Source organism: Balaenoptera borealis (assembly GCF_965194805.1).
Source record: "Balaenoptera borealis genome assembly, chromosome: 3".
Taxonomy (NCBI): domain Eukaryota; kingdom Metazoa; phylum Chordata; class Mammalia; order Artiodactyla; family Balaenopteridae; genus Balaenoptera; species Balaenoptera borealis.
Window position 1 is genome coordinate 13,399,967 of NC_138866.1, and position 17,794 is coordinate 13,417,760.

At 53.6% G+C, this 17,794-nt stretch overlaps 1 protein-coding gene across 8 annotated transcripts in view; it reads left to right on the top strand.

The window, feature by feature from the left end:
* Positions 1-17,794, top strand: part of TTC7B (tetratricopeptide repeat domain 7B) — a 241,144-nt gene that overhangs the window by 198,621 nt on the left and 24,729 nt on the right. For 7 of the 8 annotated variants that reach the window (XM_082384497.1, XM_082384498.1, XM_082384500.1 and 4 more), the window contains one exon: positions 10,416-10,618. In XM_082384497.1, coding sequence (XP_082240623.1) covers positions 10,416-10,618 — 203 coding nt within the window. Of the gene's footprint in view, positions 1-10,415; positions 10,619-10,717; positions 11,012-17,794 lie in introns of those variants that run through there. The other variant, XM_082384499.1, reaches the window with a different exon arrangement.

Consider the following 17,794-nt stretch of genomic DNA (forward strand, 5'->3'; position numbering starts at 1 on the left):
AAAATAATACATGCACATGATACACAGTTTAAAAGGCACAAAAGACGTGAAATGAGTGGCTTCCTGCCATCCCTAGTGTCAGTCACACTCACCCACGGCAACCACCGTTAGTGTGTGCACACCTGCCAGGGTGTAACACTCGCTGGAGATCATTGCCTGTCGGCACATCAGAGAGTAAATCCATTGTATGATTTTACCATAATTTAACCAGTAGTCCACTGATTAACATTTAGATTATTTCTAGTATTTTGCTGCTACAGACAATGCGTCAATGAGTAGCCTTCTATAGATTGTTCTGTACCTGTAAGGTAAACTCCTAAAAGTGGAATTGATGGATCAAAGGGTGCATCCTCTTTAATTTTGGGAAATTTTGTCACATTGCCTTCCACAGAATTGTGCCAGTTTGCATTCCAGTCAACAAGGTGAGGATGCCCATTTTCTCACATTCTTTATAACACAGCAAATTATCAAACTTCAAGATCTTTGCCAATCTGATAGGTGAAAATGGTATTTCAGTTGTCTGCTCATGGCTTCTGCCCATTTATCTTCTTAGATACTGAGCTTTTCTTTTTGAGTTGTAAGCACTTATTATGTGTCAAAGAAATTTGCCTTGTGTCATATGTGCTATAAGTATTTCCCCCCATTTTAATTTTGTTTGTGTTTTGGGGTTTTGTTGGGGTTTTTTTGCCAAATTTTTTTTTTTTTTTACATTTAGCAATCTTTTCCTTATAACATCTGGGTATCACATGATATTTAGAAAGCAACTACCCATTTTTATGGTCTCTTTTCCTGAAAGTTCCAAGTATCTTCTAGTGCCATTTGTATATACACCATCTTATATAGAAGGTCCAAAGCGTTCTTTTCCTCTGTTATGCAGAAGGGAAACCCAGGCCAGATAGAAGCCAGAACCTCTGTGGTCTCACTGGGCAAGAGTCAGGAGAGCTGAATTAGAGCATTTGATGTTTGTTGCACCTTGAGACGTATCTCCCTGGGAGTCATACATCGTTTTCTTTAGAATGCACACCTTATCATTGGCCATTGGAAATTCATACATTCACAGTCGTTCAGAGTTGAACCAGGGCCTTTCCCAAGCCAAGCAGCTTCTTGGTGTCCATCCTTCAATTTCCACTTCTGGGATGGCAGCTAAAAATGACTTTGAAGTAGGTGGATAATTTCTGCTTGTTACTTACTAATAATTATAGCTTTCACTTTGGCATCTCTCACCGTCGAAACCAACGGCTATTCTTAGATGTGCAAGATCAGATTTTCTGATTTCTGCTGGGAATGTAAAGCTGTGATACTCTCACAAATTCCTTGGCCCTGGCTGGCCTGTCCCGTTTGCCCTTCCCCCTGCCAGGTTCCTCCCAGCCGCCGGGAGGCTGCATCCGCAGGGTTGAAGGGTAATCCTGTGGCATGGCCACCATGACAAGATGAAGACAGCTCCCAGACAGGTGACGTGAGGGTCACTGCACAGGGAGTGCTCGCAGGAGGGAACACGTGGTACCCAGGGGTCAGGCCTGACCTGACACGGTGCCAGTCTCTGTGGGTCAGCCCCGCCAGACCCGCCCCTTCTGCTGCCCTGGGAGGTTTTGATTCATGGTCTACAACCTGCAGGTAGCTGACCTTTACCGAGCACCGTGCATGTGTCAGACCTTATCCTAGGACTTTATGTGTCTTAACTTGTTTAGTCCTTGTAATAGCCATATAAGGTATAAATACCCTTTAATCACCCCATTCTACAGATGGAAAAACCAAGACACAGCTCTCACGTCACCTGCCTAAGGTTACATGACTAATAAGTGGAGAAACCAGAATTCAGACCCAACCAGTGTGGCCCCAGAGCCCCAGCCCCTGCCCAGGGCGGGCACTCGGCTATGGAGCACGCACCTGTGAGCAACTGTTCACGTGTGTCATCAGGGCGAAGCTCTGGAGCTCAGTGGTCGGCAGACGGACACGGGCTCTGCCTTCACGGAGCTTACAGATGCGAAACGTAACAGTTGCAGAAGCACTTAATTCCACGGTGCCGAGTACCCCGGAGCAGCAGTGTGGGCTCTGGGAGAACTGGGAACAGAGGTCTTCCCCAGCCAGGGCCGGAGGAGGCCTGAGCACGTGGCAGGCGTAGGACACACGTGGACAGGCCTGTGGGCCACGTGAGCCCTGAGATTAGAGAAATGGCAGGGCCGCAGGGCATGAAGCCTAGAGGGGAAGAATCACGTGGCCAGGGCGAGGCCAGACGAGCCAGCGCCCTGGTGACCAGGTCAGGATCTCTTCCTAAAAGCACTGAAAAGCTGCTGAAGGACGGCAAGCGGAGGAATGAAAGGATCAGAGGGAGGTTGCTAAAAGATCACCCCCGCGGAATGTGGGGCACGGAACGGGAGACAGTGCAGTGGGGAGGGAAGGTCAGGAGCTTTGGTCTGCGTGACCGCGGGGAGCGGCCACTCTGAGGGTGGAGAGAGGGGGATACCTGAGTTGCATTTTCGAGGCAGAACTGATAGGACTTGTTGATGGGTTAGATGTAGGGGTGAAGGAAAAGGAAGACTCCTGTGTCGGGAGCTGGAGCCAGTGGGTAACTGGTGATTCCTCTTCCTGCCACGGGTAGCCTGGGTGGTGGGAACCGATGGGTAGGGATCGGGGGTCAAGAGCAACCAGAGCCCTGCTTGAACTTGGGAGCGTCAGGTGCCTGAGGACCCACAGTGAAGGTGTCAGGCAGGTGGCTGGATATTCAAGTCTACGCTTGAGGTTTGGGCTAGAAACGTCAAGTTGCAAGTGGGGATTTAAAGCCAAGGGGTGTGACAAGAAGGCCTAAGAAGAGAATGTCAATGGAGAAGGGAAAGGGCCAGGCCCCAGACCTGAGCCCCCAACATTCAAGATTTGGGGAGGAGAGGAAAAACCAAAGCAACAGAAAGGAAGTGGTCAGCAAGGCAGGAGGGAACCAGGAGAGGTGGCGTCCTGGCAGCCAAGGGGGGGTTACGAAGGCGCCTGTGCAGTACCATCAGGGGCTTGGGTTCTGGGCTCAGACTAGTTGAAATCCTGGTCCCACCACCCTAGTGTCCTCCTCTGCAAAATGACGACAGTTTGACAGTCACACAAGATAATGCATGAGAGTGTTCAACACGTAGCAAACACTCAATAACTGTTAAAATAATGATTTCTTAGTCAGCATTGTATCTTCATTTATTTTTTAAAGGTTATACTCCATTTATAGTTATTATAAAATATTCCCCACGTTGTATAATATATCCTTGCAGCTCATTTTATACCTAATAGTTCATACCTCTTAGTCCCCCACCCCTCCCTTGCCCCCGCCCCCTTCCCTCTCCCCATTGTAAAATAATGATTTTTAAGTGCGTGTGGCAGGTAGGAAATGCTGCGGAGGGCTTGAATAAGGTGGAGACAGAAACATTTGTTGGATCTGGTGTGGAGCGGTGGGGGCTGGAGCCGCACTGGTGTGGGCTGCAAGGTGGGTGCAAGTGAGGATGTGGGGGCAGAGGGGGCACAGTCTTTGCGGGGAGAGTCCCTATGGAGCGGAGTGGGGACATGAGGGGTCAAGAAGGGGGTTAAAAAGGCTGACGCAGAAGGCTGTTGACTGCTTACGGGGGTCCCTCATCATCCAGAAGAGAAGGGGGGTCTGTGAAGGCATGAGTCCCTCAAGAAGACAAGAGAGTGGTGAGGCCCAGGGCACCGGCAGAGGCATCAGCCCTCAGGTGTAGCAGAGGCGGGCAGAGGATGGGCACAGAGGACAACGCTGGGCTTGTCGCTTTGTCGGCGAGAAGAGGCTCCAGGTCTGCTCTGCCGGCCTCTGCTTTCTCTTTGAATGATGAGTCAAGGTCAGCCAGAGGGGTGGGGGGCTTTGGGGAAGGAGCGAGGAGTCAGGAAAACACCTGGGCCAAGGGATAAACACCTGGGCCAACGCAGTGAAAGGACGAGGGCCTAGTCTCACCATCCCACCCACGAAAAGGGATCACTCTTGACAGTGGACACAGCCATTCGCAAACTCGGAAATAAATGTCAGTTGTGCAGCCAAGACCCTGACGGAGGCATTTGGCCGGGCCCTCAGTGAGGACAGAACCTGGGCTGTGTCCCTCGTGGGGACTACAGGCCCCAGCTTGGGGTCTGGCCCAGAAGAGCTCAGGATAAGACCGACGCATGAAAACAAAATCACTGCCTCCCTTTGTTTCCTGAGTCCCCAGAAAAGAAAGAATAATGAACAGTCCGGGTGAGAGCTGATAAGGATAGAGGCCTGCCCAGGCCTTGGTGACTTGGCCAGGTGACAGGACACTCATCAGTTCACTGACCCCTGTCCTCTCCGGCCCTCATGCTGGTTTCCACCTGAAAGAGTCATGTGAAGTCGCAGGAGCCTTGCTGCTCCCGGCAGACACCTGCGCCCAGCCCCGGCGCTGCTCTGCCCTCCGCGGCAGAGGCTGTCCCAGGACCAGCTTGCTAAGGTTGTTTCCCAAGTCTCCTCTCTCTAGGGAAGCAGCGTTTGGGGTAAAGGAAATGGTTTCGAGGGGTCAGCGAGTCTGCAGGCCTAACTCCCTGCTGCCTGCAAGACTGAGAGAAGCTGATGGCCCACGTGCCTTTTCCTGCCTCCCTCTCTGCCAGGCCTCTGGTGGAATGGAGGATCTGACGGCACGCACACAGGTACAGCCCTCGGGCCGCCTCTCACATACACGGCTCCTTTGTGTGAGTTTCACAGAAACGTCCCCTCTGGGTAGGCTAAGCCCCAGGGAGCAGGTGTGCCTTAGCTGAGGGCACCTTGGTGAGAAGAGCTTCCTCACTTTCCAGGGGCAGATGCAGCCCTACGCCAGGCTCACAGCTGGCCAGCGGGGTCCAGGCTGGTCAGCCCCACTCCGCCCCGTGCCTTTGCATGGCACACGACCCAAACAACCCTGAGCCCAAGGCAGGCAACGGGAGCCTTGCAGCCGACGTGAAGCACGTGCTTGACAAGTGTCAGAAGAGTGAATGAACGAGTGAGGAAACTGGGACCCGTGTGGAGCTGTGGGTGCATCCCGCTCCAGGTCCCCCTATCGGGAGCCCCCTTCACCACTGAGGAAGAAAGAGTCCCCGGGCCTTGGCAGTACAGCTCAGCCCTTTTCAGATCCCATCTTTAGCTTGGTTTGGCCAACGATTTCGGAAAGCCCTCTGCGCGAGGCGCAATGCAAAGGGGAGCGGACTCGATCCCGGCCCTCCAGGGGCACGACCTCTGCGGGATAACACAAGTCAGGGGAGCACGAGGCAGCCTGGGGTGAGGGACTTCCCAGAGCGCACAGGGCGGTGGAGGGGTGACGCACCCAGGCCTGTCTGGGGAAGTCGTGTGCAGGGTGGGGTTTGGGGGAGCCCAGGGTGAGGAGTGATGGGTCTGCAACAGTACAGGGAAGACACTTTGGGCAGAAGGAACAGCACAGCCGAGGTGTGGAGGTGAGACCGTGAACTTAGCACGGAGGGAGTGAAAAGGTAGCAGGGTCCTAGTTTAGAACAGGAAGCAAAAACATGTGGGTCACATTCACCTGCAATTGGGAATCACTGAGGGTTTGCAAGCGGGGGTGGGGTGGAGGGGTATTTCCAGCATTTTTCATAGTAACCTGGTAGCAAGGAGAAGCCAAGGGATTCCAGAGAGGACAGCCAGAGCTTAGTCTGAGCTTCAGAAAGGGGTAGAAAGTGTCCGTGACCCTGAGAGGCACCTTACCTTTGGTTAGAGGCTGTCAGCTGCCAGCGACCAGGACAGACTCTGTCCCTGTGACCTCTTCAGAGAGTGACCCTTCAGAGCCCACCCCGCAGCGGGGGCTCTGACATTGCACTGAACTGTGTTCTTATTAGGAGCCGATCAGCTTTAAGTTCCCAGAACCAGCTTCCCTCTGTGTTGCTGTTCCTTCGGTACAAGCTCTTATATCTCTTAATAAGCTCAAAAGGCCCTTTGTGGGTTTTTTTGTTTGTTTTTTTTTTCACTTGAATTTAGCCCTTGGTGAAGGGGTCAGGGGAGCATCGCTTGCTGTGGCTTTTCTGGCCTTTGACTCTTCATCAACCTGGGCCACAGAGATGGTTGCCTTCCTCTGACCCGCAAGCAGTGTCCATTAATCTACAGTCTTTCCTTAAGCACCTACTAAGTGCTAGATCCTGTGCTAAGGGATGCAGTGGTGACGTGGCTGGCAGTTGCTCGTAGTTTTAGTGGGAAAAGACAATACCGATCACATTTTTTGGAGGCTTTAGGGAAATAGTACACCTCTGTTTACGTCCTGAGTTCTGAGCCAATTAAGAAAGAGACAGGGAGTGAGATGGAGATCACACTCCCAGCTTTGTGCCCAGGGAGGCTGAATCGGAGAATGCATCATGACTTCTGGCCTCAGCTGGGCTCCCAGTGCATCACAGCTGATTGAATTCACCTGTCCCAAATTGCTGGCCTCGCTGTCGCAGGGGCAGAGCCCAGCACCATGCCCGCAGGAGCAAGCCGAGAATGCGGGCATCCAAGGCTCCAGGCTTCCACCCTCTTGGCTGATCCTTACCACTGCCCTTGGAGAGATGCGGGCCAGCCTCAGGCCCCACCTGGCAGGTGAACAGGCCCAGAGAAGTTGATGGCCTTGCCCAAGGTCACACACAAGGCCCGGGCGCAGGAATCGAACCCTCCATGTTCCCATGACACTGGCTGACCAGCGGGGTACCCTAGAGCCCTGGGGTCCCCAGTGCTGCCTCAGAGACCCAGAAAGGGGGCCAAACCAAGAGGGAGGCCAGCTGTCCACTCTTAAGATCTCTTTGGAGGAAAGAGGGTCCACTGGGGAAAAATGGTTTGAAAATCACCCCAGCCCGTTGCGCCTATGTCCTTCTGTTTGATCTTAAAACGGAGGGATCGGGGAGCCGTGCACCCGCCTGCCCCTCTGCCTCGGGAGCGCAGGCCTCCGCAGTGACATGAGCCTGCCCCTACAACTTGGACAGCAGCACGGCAAAGAAGCCCTCGGGGGTCTGGATCCTCTCTCCCACCTTCACAATCATGACTCAGCTCAGCCCCCGTCGTCTGTTTCCTCCTCACGAGGAGGGAGCAGAGGCACCAGACCTGTGGCCGAAGACATGGAACCAAGAAGACACTCGGTCCCGTGTTTGTTTTCACAGGGACCCACACAGAACAGGGTGTCATCTACATCGTTGTGTTGGTGTTTAAGGCTCCCCGCCAGCCCCCCCCCCGCTGCAACATACACCTTGATTCTTGTTATAAAAACTCTGGGGACTTCCCTGGTGGTCCAGTGTCTGGGAGTCCACCTTCCAATGCTGGGGATGCGGGTTCGAGCCCTGGTCGGGGAAACTGGGATTTCACACGCTGCGGGGCAACTAGGCCCGCACGCCACAACTAGAGAGGAGCCTGCACGCCGCAATGAACGGCCTGCGTGCCGCAACTAAGCCCCGAAGCAGCCAGAAAGCAAATACATGAAAATAAAATAAAACAAATTTTAAAAATTAAAAACAAAACAAAGCTCTGGAATCATTTAGTCCCTGCTCTCCCAAGTTGGCCTTTTTTCCGGAGCGATCTAGATGGGAGAGGCCTGTGGCGTCTCACCCACCCGCAGGCATCCCTGGGACCTTGGAAATGAACACGAACTCACCCCCAAAGGGAAGCAAGTCAGGAGGCAGCGTACAGTGGGAGGAACGTTCTGTATAGCTGCCCCCGCAGCCGCCAGGCTCTGGAACCTGAAACTGCCAGATACACCCCGGACTCTTCTGGCGGGAGCTTGGAGAGAGTCGTGTTACTGGAAGACAGCGGGCAGCCCTGCGTGTCTATCTCCCAGGAGGGCAGGTTTTGCAGAGGCCCAGGCGGAAGGACAGACACGTGTGGTCTTCGTTCCTGCAGAGGCCCCGTGTGTAGTAGGTGCTCAGTAAGTACCTCGAGAGCGGAGTCTCAGAGGACGTGAGGCGGGCACAGTGCCGGCCCGGCCACGCTTAGAACTCAGTTGTATGTGAGTGTCCGAGTTTCCAGGTCTGAGAGGCTGGGTCTCTCCCCGCAGGTCCCCGGGCCAGCCCATCACCTCTGCTCCCTGCTGAGGGGGACTGATGGCCAGAAGCACAGATGGGGTGCAGGGCGGGTCTGTGCCTCCCCCGGGCTTGCTCGTGGCCTGAGGAGTCAGTCACTGGCGTGACTGTGGTCACCAGGGAAGTGAGGTGCTTAGGAGAGGGCCATCCAGTGGCATTGACACTGACCACACCCTGTCCAGAATTTCCAGTCTCCGCGCCTGAAGCCGGAGGTGGGGAGGCAGAAGGGTGGATGTCAGCAGAACGTGCTGTCTGGAGTGTAGCCAGGACCCCTCACAAAACGTCTCTAGGGACACAGCCATCAGAGGGACACCCAGGCTGGGCTCCCCTTCCAGCTGGTGGGGTGGGGCGGGGTCAGAGGTGGCTTCCAGGGGTGGTGGCCATTGAGCTGGGCCTTAAAGGGGGTACAGGGGTGACACCATCAGGGCAGAGGCAAGAGAATAAACAAAAACCCAGGGAAACAGTGGCGGCTTAACACGGCAGAGCCCGGGGGTTTAAGAAGCAGTAGGAACACAGGTTAGTAGGGGTGGTGGAGACAGTCACCAAGGGCTCCAGATGCCAGGCAAAGGGGTCTGGATGTTATTTGGAGGCAGGGGAGACACTGTTCTCTGTAGAGGCTGAGAGCACAGCCGCAAAGCCACGCCTGCCTATACCTTGCCCTGGGACCTCGGACAAATTGCTCAGCCTGTCTGTGCCGCAGTTTCCTCGTCTGTATAATGGGGATAAAATAATAGTACCTAGTGTACTAGTGTACTAGATCACTGTGCAGATAAAAGCAGAAATGAGAGCACTTCTTTGCACAAAGCACATGTTTGATGATTCTTAGCTACTGTTATCATTACTGTTACCATTCATGCATTCGCAACCATTTCCTGCCCTCTGACTGCCGGGCACTCATCCAGTCACTGGGGACGCAGCAGTGAATAGTGCGCAGCTGGTGGCTTATGTTCTAGAGGGGCCCCCCAGACAGTGAGTGAGACAGACAAGGTGAGCCTGGTATTGGCCGGAAAAGAAAGCAGGGAAAGGAACTGGGTCGTGCTGGGTCAGGACGGGGCAGGGGTAGCAGCAGTTTTAAGTGGGATGGTCGGCAAAAGCCTCCCAGAGGCCGTTCCGGGGAAGACGAAGGGGGTGAGGGGTGCACAGGAGCGGAAGGAGCGCTTTTCAGCAGGGTGGTGACCCCACCGGAGCTTTGCCTGGGGAGGTTGGTCTGTCAGTGGCTGCACGGGGCGGAGGGGCTGGAGGAGAGACGGGAGGGGCGTGAGGAGGCCTCACCTCCAGGAGACAACTTGAGAGGTGTGTGAGGAAAAAAGTAAACACTTTCTATTTCTTTTTATTGTGTTCTTCTATCATGCCTATTCTCGTGTGCCTTCCGTTATACACAACATATGCATATACACGTAACTTGGAGATATGGGCACAAAACATCCTTCTCTGCCAGGAGTGGAGGCCAGCGGTCAGGGCAGGAGCAGGCGAGGAGGGGGCTGCCCCGGAGGTGGGAGGAGGGGTCCGTGGGCCCGGAGCACAGCGGCCACCCGAGCGGGGCTCTGGGCGGTGGCCTTGACAGGTGTGGCCGAGGAGGGAGAGGAGTCTTCCCACATCCAGCCAGCGCAGGCCCTACATTGGAGAGGCGGTGGGGCCGTGACCTCAGGGCCCTCAGGAGATGAGGGATCTGAGCGGAGCTGGGGACAGCCGGGGGCACTGGACGTGCATGATGGAAGCCAGGGCTGCAGAGCAATTGGGGACCCTCCACGTAGGCGTGGGAGACTTGAGGCCTGAGATGGGAGGAGAGCTCATTTTCCTGCCTTGTGGAAAGTGATGGCTCGTCAGTGTCGTACAGTTACTAGTCTCCCCGGTGCAGTGGCTTTCCCTGGTCGCTCCAAGACAGGGTCTGATGGAGCAGGGATTTTATTTCATGCCCATAGCAGCCACCGCCAGCTGGCCTTGTCACACTTCCTGGCATCAGGAGAACCAGCCCGAGAGCAGAGCCGTTGCCCTGTGAGGGGCTGTGCACCTCTAGTTTGCCTGTCCTTGGGTTCATCCAGCCCTTCTTCTGTGGTTGTCAGAGCTGAGGGCAGGTGTCCCTGGTGGGCCCTGAGGATGTGTGACCTCCGAAGGGGAGGGGCAGGGCCCAGGCAGGCCTCACTCCCCTCTCATCGGTGGTGACAAGTGTCCCCTCCCAGGCCGCACGGCCTTGACTCGAGTGCCTGTGAACAGTGGGCGGGAAGGACCGTCAGCCCGCGGCTGTTTCCACTTGGGGTTGGGGGCTCGGCTGGCTGGCTCTGGGCCCTGCGTATTCCGGGTGGGCCCCTGCCAGACTTGCATGGTGGAGGGGAGTCGATGTCTCAGGGCCTCTGAAGGGCAGTGACCCAGGACAGCATCTGCCTGTGCTCTCCTCCTCACAGCTGAAGTCTACATCGGCATTGGGAAGCCAGCAGAAGCCACAGCCTGTACCCAAGAAGCTGCCAACCTCTTCCCGATGTCCCACAACGTCCTGTACATGCGAGGCCAGGTAGCCGAGCTCCGAGGAAACATCGAGGAGGCCCAGCGGTGGTACGAAGAGGCCTTATCCATAAGCCCCACCCACGTGAAGAGCATGCAGCGGCTGGTGAGTCTGAGGGCTGCCGGGGCCTCCAGCCCTGGACCAGGGGTCCCCTGGGAAGCAGCACATAGTTCTTGACCCTCAAACCCTGTTCCCGTTCCAAAGGCCAGATGCACTTGGCCTGCCAGGCTGTCAAGGTGCACGAAGCCAGCGAGCGCCGTTCCTGTTGTAGTTTACACAAATGGAGCTCATAGGAATCGGCAGCGCACAGCCTCAGCGACCCTACCTGGGGGTCCTGATCGGTGTGAGGGGAGAGTCTGAGTCAGCGGTCTCCGGCCAGCGGTCCAAGCCACCCTGTGGCTCTGGGTTTAATAAAGACGTATTTGTGGCCCTGGGCACTGTCATTGTCATCTTGGTCTCCGAGCTGCTTATAGCAGCCACCTTGGGGGTGTCCGCACCTTGGGGAGCCTTCAGTACAGAAGTCAGAGCACTTTACCTCCTGGGGGGCTCTCTTACCTTGAGGGAGCCGAGACCCCAGCCTGTCTCCAAGGCCACTGGCTAGTGGGAGCATCCTGTCAGAGGACGGGGGCAGCCCTACGGCGCCCAGAGGACCCAGGTAAGTCACCCCAGCGTGCACACTGCATTCGGGTGTGGTGGTTCTGAAACCGCACACGCCCCTCCTCTGGGTGCCCAGGCCAGGAGCCAGGGGCTGCCCCACTGCTCCCCTCCCTTCCTTGCCTGGGAGTTGGCCACCCGACCACCTTGGTTTCAGTTGGGCCGGGTCAGTTAGACCACTCTGGAGGGTTCTCAGAGCACACGTGGGGCACAGCGGCTGCACAGGAGCCGCTCGTCTGCTGTCCCCTTCCTGCGAGAGTCCGGACGGAGACTTGGAGATGAACCGGGTCCAGGGAGCGGGTGAAAAGCCGCTTTCTCTGGGCCTGTCGGCCAGACTTAGCTTCTGAATTTGTGTTTCATTCTTAGCGGTAGGACATCTCTGATTTCATGAGCCACGGGAAGGGAAAAGCCCGTAATGCAGCCGAGGTGTCCTTCAGGTGGGCAGCCCTCGGGAGCCCAGCGTGTATGATCAGGGGGGTGTGACATGGAGGAGTGGACACCGGACAAGGTGTCCAGGGACAGAGTTCTGGCCCTGCCGTGTCACTCACTCACTCTCTGACTTTGGGGAAAGCCCATAAGCTCTCCGTACTCGGTTTCCTTTCTGTAAAATGAAAACATTCAACTAGATAGGCTGTGAGTTTCCGTCCAGTGCTAAGAGGATACGGTTTTGTAACTAATAAGTAAAATGTTCTCCAGAGGGTCCCAAAGGCTTTGTTCTCTCACCATTGCTCACAGTAACATCACAAAATGTAGATGGAGCTGAGCAGTAACTACTGGTTTTCAGCAGAAGAGGGCCCAGGTGCCCAGCATTAGGAACCATGGGAAACGTATGCTTCTGAGTCAGATCTGGGTTCAAACTCAGCCCTGTCCCTGCCTCCGGGACACCTTGGGCTAGTCACTTAACCTCTAAGAGCCTCGGTGTTTCTGTGCATTGAGCTGTTCCTTACCCAGTTCATTTGTGAGAACAACATGAAATGATTTACATAACGAGGCCAGCAGAGCTCCTGGCACCTAGTAGGTGCTCATTAAATAGAAAACTGAAGACAATCATTTTCAGTTTTAAAAATAAATCAGACCTTGTAATAATTACAATCATTTAATTTTCAACTTCCCTTTATGAGCATTTTGTAGTTCAATACAGCTTTATAAATAATTTTACGTATTATCCAAACATTGGTTTGTTTGATTAAAAATATTCCATGGCTTTTCATTTTTGTCTCACTATTGTAAGAGGAATTTGTAAAGAGCTTTTGAGATCTCCCTGCTTTTGCTGAAGTATCACAGAAGAGGTATAATCAACATCGAGTACCCAGCCTTTTTATTAAAAAGAGGCAGCGTGTTTCTACCCCGGGGCCTATGAATTATTCAGAGAAGTATTTCTTGTTCATCCCCAAGGGGAACACATGAGACAAAAGATCAAATAGGAAAATCGCACCAGCAAAGTCTTCTGTTTCACCTTTGGAGCTTGTCAAGACACCTGAGCTCCCTGCCAGATGCCAGATGCTTTCCTTTCTGAACGGAGCAGCAGTGGGCCCAGCGGAGGAGAGCTGGTGAGCGAGGGCCGGGTGATGGAGGGGCCTTGCCTGTGGGATCCCAGGCAATGACCAAGCCTTCTCTGGCCTGAAGACATTATTAGCTGCCTTGGAAATCTCACCAGGAGAAAATTGCGATAATAATAAACTCTTAAGACTTCTCCACGCATCCTGATACATTCAAAAACTATCCAGACTGGAGGCAGATTGAGACCAACAGGCCTACAAATTTGAGGAGTTCAGATTCTCGTGGTCCGAAACTGCCCAGTGACTGTGATTGTCGTGGGTCCCAAAGGGTGGCTTGGCCGGTTCCTTCTTGGTGACCTCGTAAACGATGCACGCTGGCCTGCGTCCTCCCAGCCCAGCCACAGCTGGCGGGAGCCCCGCTGCAGCCAAGGTCAGCTTCCCCTGCCACCAGTGCTGCCAACTCTCCTGGTGCCCATGGAGGGGCAGCCCCTGGAACCCAGGCCCCCAGCCCTGAAACACCACAACCCTCTCTTTCCTGCCTCCCACCCCAGCTGCACAGGAAAGCTCTGTTTCTTTGGCTCACCCTCTTTGTGCATAAAGAGGCATAATCTCAGCCCCAGACACATATGAAGCATGGGAAGGGAAACCTCTTATTGAGTCACAGATGGTCCTGCCTCTACCCTCGTGGCAGCCAGACTGGTTTGCAAGCCCCTAAGAGAAGACGAAGTGTCAGCAGGGAGATCAGAGGCCGTCTTTTTACCAGGTGACGTCCAAGGGAACAGTCGGGGGCTCTAGACTTACGGGGCAGAGGAGGCGGAAACAGACATGAGCGTTGGCACCTGCCTGGCTCTCGGGAGTGGGGTGCGCAAGTGACAGGGTGGGCCAAGGAGGCCTGGCCGCCAGGCCACGGCGAGGGTCAGAGGTCAAGACTAGAAGGAGTTTGGAGGACCTGAGCCGCAGAGAGCACCACCCCGAAGAACCAACCAAGGGGGTTCCAAGGGAAGGAACCGACTGCAGGCAGATTGCAGGTCATGGAAGAAGCCCAGAGGATGGAAAGTGCGTCTGCGTCAGCCCTGATGCTCAGAGAGGAAGGAGAGGGGCCGAGGGACAGTCAGAGGGAGCCGATTTGAAGGAAGGAAGCCACGTTGTGTGTCACAGGTGGAGACCAGGGGCTGACGGTGGCCATGGAGAACGGTTAGCAGTCGGGGCGCGAGCTTGTTCCCTGAGGAATGATTGTTTGTTACCTTCTAGGGCAGGTTAGTGGGAGCATGTGCCAGACCGCCCAGCCCAGCTCGTAGGAGAGGCACGATTTCAGAGAAATGCAAACACATTAATGTTGTTAAAAAGCAATAACGACTTGGAGGCAGATGGTATTCATTAAAGTATTAAATGTATTAAAGTTAATACAAGGTCAGACTTGACAACAGAAATGTAAATTAAACCCCAGTGAAAATTGACAGTTTTCTAATAGTTTCAGCCTTCACAGATGTGTTTAAATTCACATACAGGGCAAAGAAAGAAGAGAAATAATGTGTTTAATATTAATAATGAGTTAGCACAAGACAAGAGAGCTGAGTGTGGGCAGATAGTAAGGGAGCGGTGAGCTGACGGGATAAAGAATTACAAAGTGATGTTGTTGACAAGGGGAGGAAATCATAGAGTGACCAGACTTTTTTCCAGAAAATCTAAAGGCATATTTTCATATCATTTTTGCATAAGTGTATATATACCTTTACATACATTTGCATGCCATGGTAAAAAGCCTTTCACTCCCAGGACCCGAGATAAATTAATGAAACATAGAGCAACTGTTTCCACACCAGTAACCCTGTGATCAGGAGGAGGGGGTAGAGGAGGGAGATGGGGCTCACGGCGGACTAAGGGCAGAGGAACGGCCTCTGGGTGATATCACCCAGGCCAAGGACAGGCACGGACTCAGGGTCGACAGGGACACGATGACCAGGACAGGGACAGGCTCTGCAAACAGGGCCACCTGCTTGCCCTCTGATAATGTCAGCCTGGGCTCCCGAGGGCAGTGTGTGAGATGGGAGGGTAAGAAAGGAACAGAGCCAACAAGAGAGAGATGAACGTGGAAGGAAGCCAGAAAGGCTGTGTGCGGGGAGCTGATGTTGGTAAGACTAGAGGGGAAAATACTGCTGAGAAAGTAACTTACCCTGGAGCACATTACCAATGAACTCGACGGGTCGAAAAGAGGTGTGAAACAGAAGCAGATGGTGGGGGTCGCCCAGGGCGTGCTGGGGGCCGGGGCCGCACGTGGAGGAGAGGGAGACAGGCGTGCTCTGCTCGGGCGGCTTAGGGGAGGGTGTGAGCTGGAGAGGGGCTGGGCCCGGAGAGCCCCGCTCGCGCCCCAACCCCGCCCTGCAGGGAAGGAAGAGGCCTGACGTGTCCCCAAGGGATGGGCCTCCAGCTACGGCAAGATGAGGGTCTCTCAGAGCTAATGCCGAAGGGGGGAGAAACCAGAGGGAAAGCACCAGGGACCACGCCCTTGAATGTCAAAGGTCCCACGACAAGGCTGGACACCTGGACAGGGACAGAGGCCATCCGTCCTTCAAAGGAGGGTAGCTAGGAGACCAGGGGTGGGCGGTGTGAATTTCACCCGCTCTGCCACAGGAAGTAGTGAGAAAGGCCCACTGGTGGAGCTCCCCAAAGAAAGGGGAGGACGATGGGGAAGAGAGACCGTCGGAGGCCAGGGGTCAGGCCCCAGGGGTCCACCCAGGGAGTGGGGCGGAGGCCTCCCTGCCTCAGCCTGAGGGCCCCATGATGGTGGGTTGTATGAATAGCTCGGCAAGGACCCACCAGGGAGGCTGCAGGGGGTTCTTGCTCAGTGGAAAGACAGTTTGGGGGCTATTTTAGGGGGCCAGTTGAATAATAGAATAGGCTTTTTGTTTGGGGCATGAAGGGTCCAAAAGTGCTGGTTGACCTCTGTGGATGAGGCGTGAAACACCCCTCTCCCCACACCCCAGTTCAATCCAGACAGCTCCAGGCTAAAGATTTCAGCACAGGTGTCTTCGAGGGTTTCCTCCGTGATCTTACGTTTTCAGAAACATCAGAAATCTGTAGTGACATCAAGCATGAGAACTTCAGAACGGGTGCTGCAGTTCTGTTCCCGGAGCACATTAGTAGCAAAGGCTGGCAGAGAACGGTCGCGCTGTCGGAAAAGTGCATTCTGTTATCAAATACCCGGAGGCACGCCACGTTGGCGGGAGGTCTAGAAGGAGGACCTGAAATGCACGGTGCAGTGGGACAAGTCTTCTGGATGGTTACTACATTTTAAGTTGTTTTCACAGCTCTAAAGTTTGAGCCAGAAGCATCCAAACAAGGCTAACGACATTGCTCGGAGATGGCGGCAGCTCTTCTGAAGTTCAAAGAGGGACCTGAAGTCGGAGCTTTCCTTAAACTGTCCTCAAGCTTACACGCTTGTCTACTGTGCGAAAATACTTCATCCCATTGCGCATGACGAGCCAGAAGGGTGGCAGGCAGGGCAGGTTTGAATCAAGGGAAAGAGGTGACTCCGGCTTGCCTGAGGTAGCTTGCACTGCTAAATTATGAAACTTTGGTGTTTTTCTCTCTCTCCCTCTTTTAAAGTGTTTCATGAGATTTGGAGGAAATTGCTTGTGTCTATTTTATGATTTAGAAGCATGTTTTCCAGTGGATGCCCCTATTGGAGGAGAGATGCAGCATGAAGTCATGAACTTTTCAGGGTGATTCCAGAGGTGGCAGCTGTCTGTGTATCTGTCTAGTTTATCCATCAGTTTAGTCAGGGGTACCCAGGGCCCAGGGCACAGACAGGGCAGGGCTCTGCATCCTTCCCTTGGAGAAGCCAGTCTTAAAGAAGGGAACTTTGATCCTTACTGTTACTCTGGATAAGACCCAGGTACAATTAAGGTAATGAAGCCGAATGGAGATACCCTTCCCCTTGCAAATGCTGATCTTGAGAAACGGATCTCTTTCATCCAAAGTATCGATTTCTCTCTGTACATAGAAAGAATGATTGGCGGGGAACAAAACACTACCATCGTCTAGTGAGAAGCCTTCTCATCTATTAATTGTATTTCATTTACTTTCAGGATTTTTAAAATGCTTTTAAACATAAGGAGAACAATTGTTTTCTTTAAAGGAAGACTACTGAAATATTTAGATGTCCACCTTTCCTACTCATCTGTGTGCTATTGACAGTACTCTTTGAAAAGTGTACAGGCCTTAACTTCTCTACTGTCTTTACTGACAGTATTTGGGACTCATACTAACAGAGGAGAGGAAACAGCAGGGCCTTCTACCAGATGCTTAGCCCCTGTTCTTCACTCCAGCTTCCCTCCCATCCCTTAATGGTACACACTGCCTCTGAGCAACTTTGACAGCTTCAGGCCCTTCCAATAATTTTTTTTTTAATAGATTTATTTATTTATTTTTGACTGTGTTGGGTCTTCGTTGCTGCGCGCGGGCTTTCTCTAGTTGCGGTGAGCCAGGGCTGCTCTTCGTTGCGGTGCACGGGCTTCTCATTGCAGTGGCTTCTCTTATTGTGGAGCACGGGCTCTAGGTGTGCGGGCTTCAGTAGTTGTGGCACGCGGGCTCAGTAGTTGTGGCTCGCAGGCTGTAGAGTGCCGGCCCAGTAGTTGTAGCGCACGGGCTTAGTTGCTCCTCGGCATGTGAGATCTTCTCCGACCAGGGCTCAAATCCGTGTCCCCTGCATTGGCAGGCAGATTCTTAACCACTGCACCACCAGGGAAGTCCCCCAGGAATTATTAATAATTAGCATGAATATAACCTTAACCTCTAAAAAGAGATGTAAAACCTCATTCGCCGTATCTGATGTTTATTCTTGCGGTATGAAATATGAAATAGAGAATTTCATTTTTACTGATGGGGACGCTGCCCTTGGTGACCTGCCCTAGGTCATATTTCAAGTTAGGAGCAGAGCCAGGACAAGAAGGTAGAGTCACTTAAGAGTCTCCAGCTTGAATGATAGGACAGCACGGAGGTTGAGAGCATGGCGCTGGAGCCAGCCCACCTGGGTCCCAGCTTTGTCACTTACCAACTGTGCGGCCTGAGATAAGTCCCTTAATCTTTCTGTACTTCCATTTTCTCAGCTATAAAATGGGGATAATAA